At 30.8% G+C, this 4,228-nt stretch overlaps 1 protein-coding gene across 1 annotated transcript; it reads left to right on the forward strand.

Annotated features, from left to right (window-relative positions):
• TRIADDRAFT_62166 (uncharacterized protein) lies at positions 1-2,493 on the forward strand (the record flags this gene model as incomplete). Its single annotated transcript, XM_002118092.1, has 3 exons — positions 1-8; positions 671-742; positions 1,473-2,493. The coding sequence occupies 3 exons, from the start codon at positions 1-3 to the stop codon at positions 2,491-2,493; spliced, it is 1,101 nt and encodes a 366-aa protein (XP_002118128.1).
• Positions 2,494-4,228: the final 1,735 nt, after the last annotated feature.

Consider the following 4,228-nt stretch of genomic DNA (forward strand, 5'->3'; position numbering starts at 1 on the left):
ATGACCATGTAAGTCATAATTGGTAGTAGTTTTATTTATTAATTTTTATCTCTGGTACTGTCGAAATGTAATAGTAATAGCAATTATCATAAGTTCGCTGAGATTAATTGAAAGGAGTGTTGTACATATCCTTATGCCTATTCTATTGTAGTAAAGTTACGATCACGTTTACTACATCGTAAATTTCTACTCAAAAGGCATTAAACTGATGATAAATCATCGCATAAGTGAGTAAAAAGTTAATATAATTCGCGCTAAACGTGTAATTTACATTCATGATTAAGAATAATCTATATCTAATGAAGTGGAATGATATTTTATTCGTAATCATGATAATAACTAATTCTGTCATTTACATTATTTACTAAATAATATATCGAATCGATATCTTGATGATATTATATTTAAAGGGACTTTAGTTGGAACAATATTAAGATTTTAAAAACTACCTGTTTCAAGGGTTTAAAGAAGCTTACTTACTTGTAAGTAACATACTCTAAAGTAACAAAAGCATCGTAATATTTCATCAAAATTAATTATTATTATAACAAGTATCGTACTAGTGTTGATAATGTTCTTTATAAATAATACTATCTGATACCTTATAACAATATATAAACTTTTTTTTAAATTGTAAATTCTTTATCTTATCTGGTAAATCTATTTGTAGATTCATGGAAGGAAATTCACTAGTTGAGGTTCAAACGGAATCATTCTTTTATACACCTAAAATTGAACATATGTAAGTGCCAATATGATTTATAAGAGTTTATATTTTTTGATATTATACACAAAATAAGATTTTTGTTTCACTGTGTAAATGCTCTTGCCGTAATCTGTTTCTACCTTATTGGATTATCTATGGCAATGAATATATATCTTATGGAAAATAGCCGTTTCGCATTGATGATTAGCTTATAGTATGGTATCATACTATAATAAGGAAAATAAACTTAATAAAAATTCAATGGATTATTAAGATAGTAATCCACAATCTAAAGAGCTAAATAGTACTTACATCAAACTTTCGTAGCAACACTTATCCTAGCGAGCTGGTTGATGTCAATCAAAGTAAAATAATTTTCATTAGCAAATAATCTGATTTCAAAGTTAAAGTTTAAAAACTGATCTGTTAACGAATTATTTAAATTCGGCTGTATGTATTTAATCAATGAAGGAGTTACATTCTATCAGTAGCTACTCTACAAAATCTCACCCACATTGTATACCCTTACTTTAGCACCAGCCCTATTTTACACAAATCCTTTTGGCTTAACAAAATCTTCATATACCAAAAGGGATTTACAGTAAAGAGAAATTTATTGTTAACTAGTCCCTGATACTGTGTCTCTCACAGATTTACTTATTTGCTTTATTATAAGTAACGAATCAAGATATTAAAGTATAGATAATTTTGAATCTAATATTAGCATTAAATCTAACTAATTACGAAATATACTACTACTTTACAGACGCTCAACACGTTTATACTTGTGTTGTATGGTACCAGCATCTATCCAGACTTGTTATCCATTGCGGAAATACGATGGCCTATCGACATGTGATGGATTATTATCTCATGTAACACTGCAAATGTATATTTGGTTAGTTGGTTGTATCGCTTTTATTGGTAACATTGCCGTCTTTACTTTACATATTAAAAGTATAAAAACAAAGAAGAATCCTGTTCCAATATTTCTAATCGCAAATTTAGCTATTTCTGACTTTATTGTTGCTAACTATTTGTTAATTATTGCTATTGGTGATCGTTTCTATAGTCATTATAATTTCGCTGTCGAATCTGAACACTGGCTACGTAGTATACCATGTTTACTTGCTTGTTTTATATGTTGTGCAGCAAGCCTGATGTCGGTCTTTATGATGCTAATTATTAGTATCGATCGATATGTTTGCATCGTTTATCCTTTCTCTGAACGAAAATTAACAGTTAAATCGGCGTTCTTATTGGTTGCATGTTGTTGGCTATTTTCAATTATCTTTGTTGGTATTCCAGTTATGTATAGCGTTGGCGCTGATGGAGATAATCGATTACATGGATACAGTAGTATATGTATGGCTAGTAATGTTTCTAATCCATACTTTAAATGGTGGATTACAGCATTTACACTTATTACAATTATCTGTTGGATTATTACATGTATTCTATACGGTAAAATGCTAAGTTCTATTCGTCAATCAAGTCGTAATGTACGCAAAAGTAAAAGTATCAGTAAAGATAAGCGTATAGCCATACGTCTATTCTTAATATTAGTCACCGATTTAATCAGTTGGATTCCTTATTACATTGTATTTATGCATGTTTTATCTACATCGCATTCGGTTGATATGATAGCTTTGCAATTTACCATTATATTTGCTTTACCAATCAATTCTGCGGTGAATCCATGCTTGTATGTTATACACTTTCGAGTCAATCCCTTATCAATAAGATTAATAGAATTGGTGGTGCTTTTCGAGGGGCATAGTAGTTGATACGAAACAGTATGCAATCCTCTGAAGATCTAAGCGATTTATCGGCTAACAATAGTAAAATGGAACTCCATACGAAAATAAAGGATATATTCCGTAGATACTCGTATAACACAAGGACTAACATTAATATCGGAAGAAATATGTCGTCAAAAGTATAGAATAGCTTATTGAATTTAATGCTTTCGTTAATATATTACCTAGTTGCTTGATCTTTACGAAGCTAAGAACATACTTAAGGCTACGTTCAGGCTATGACATTGCCTGTTACGATTTTTCTTTGAACTTATTCCTATGATCATTATTAATAATACGATAAGTATAGTAGTGCAAGTTGTCGATGTAAAATTATAAAGTAATTTATCGTACTGATTTCACGAAGTCTCCAGCCGTTTAAGTTTAAATTCGTAATACTTATATAAGGATGTCAAGTTGCAAATATATCATGAGTCGTGGTATAGATCAAGTATTTGTGTTGTAGTAGACTTCTGCCTATGTAGGTTAGGTTGACCAAACTTTTATTATTGACTTGGAATTACGAATGTTGTTCGTTAGTAACTAGTTTTAAAGTTCTCATGAGTAAATAGCGTTGGTCGTATTAGTCGGAATAAAGTAGAAGTATCTCGTCATGGTGAAGTTTGCCTGTGTGACTGCAGTCTAAAGGGGTAGGTTCTAGGCCGAAACTAAAATACGCGTAGTAGTTGGTAAAAGCAACTTAGAAGAGTACAATACTTCTCTTCATCCTTTGTCAGGAGAGTAGTCCGTGGCAATGGAATATATTTTTGTTCCTAGGTTATACATAGTACAATTTCTTGTAATCAAAAGATACGCTTACTTCTCAAGCAACTCGTCCATACAAGTAATAGACTTTGTAATTTCGTTGAAATTCATTTCTTTACGATAATATCTTGCCTAATAATCATAAGCAAGATAGTTTAAATTCAGAGTATTTATGTATGAAATGTAAGTTTTTTCCCTTAGTTGTACAATCCATTACAATCCGATAGAATATGCTTACTCCCAAGACAAGATGTATATTCAATTGATAGATATTATATCTACCCTGGTATCCAGTTCCCTAACATTTTGCCTAATAATCATCAATAAGATAGTTTGAATTCGGAGTATTCGTATATGGAATGTAACTTTGTTCCTTATTTGTGCTATTTATAACAATAAGACAAGATATCGCCTGGCCATACATATCAACACAAATTGCGATATGCTAGAAGCAAGTAGACAAACAATTGCTTCAATAGTAATGGTCTAGTAAGATAGCTGTACTATGCAATCAATCAGGATGAGAGCATTTCTACTTATTCACTCTCACTTTAACTGTAATCAAGGCAAAGTTCTTTCTATTTATGTGCATGCTATTAATTCGATCAATGTTATCATTTTGACTACAGCTTCATCATTTGTGAGCTTCTAACTAGTTTTAGGCTTATGTGAGTAGTTCAGTATATTTTTGCATGAGTTCTTATATACAAGTGCTACTTCTGAAAAGTAGACTAATAAAGAATTGATCATTCTAATTGCAAGTAATCTATCACCTTTCATCCCTAGATCTACGTTTAAAGGATAGATATTCCAAAGTATTTATGCCAAAGTAATGAATGAGATTACTGAAGTAGCTAGTTAATGATCACTAAATATTCTGGTAGTTAATTGCGAGCGATGATTAAAATATCAAATGTAACATCAACACAGTGCACTATAACACTAACGGTATATTTGT

The sequence above is a fragment of the Trichoplax adhaerens genome, genomic scaffold (assembly GCF_000150275.1).
Source record: "Trichoplax adhaerens TRIADscaffold_37 genomic scaffold, whole genome shotgun sequence".
NCBI classification, from domain to species: domain Eukaryota; kingdom Metazoa; phylum Placozoa; class Uniplacotomia; order Trichoplacea; family Trichoplacidae; genus Trichoplax; species Trichoplax adhaerens.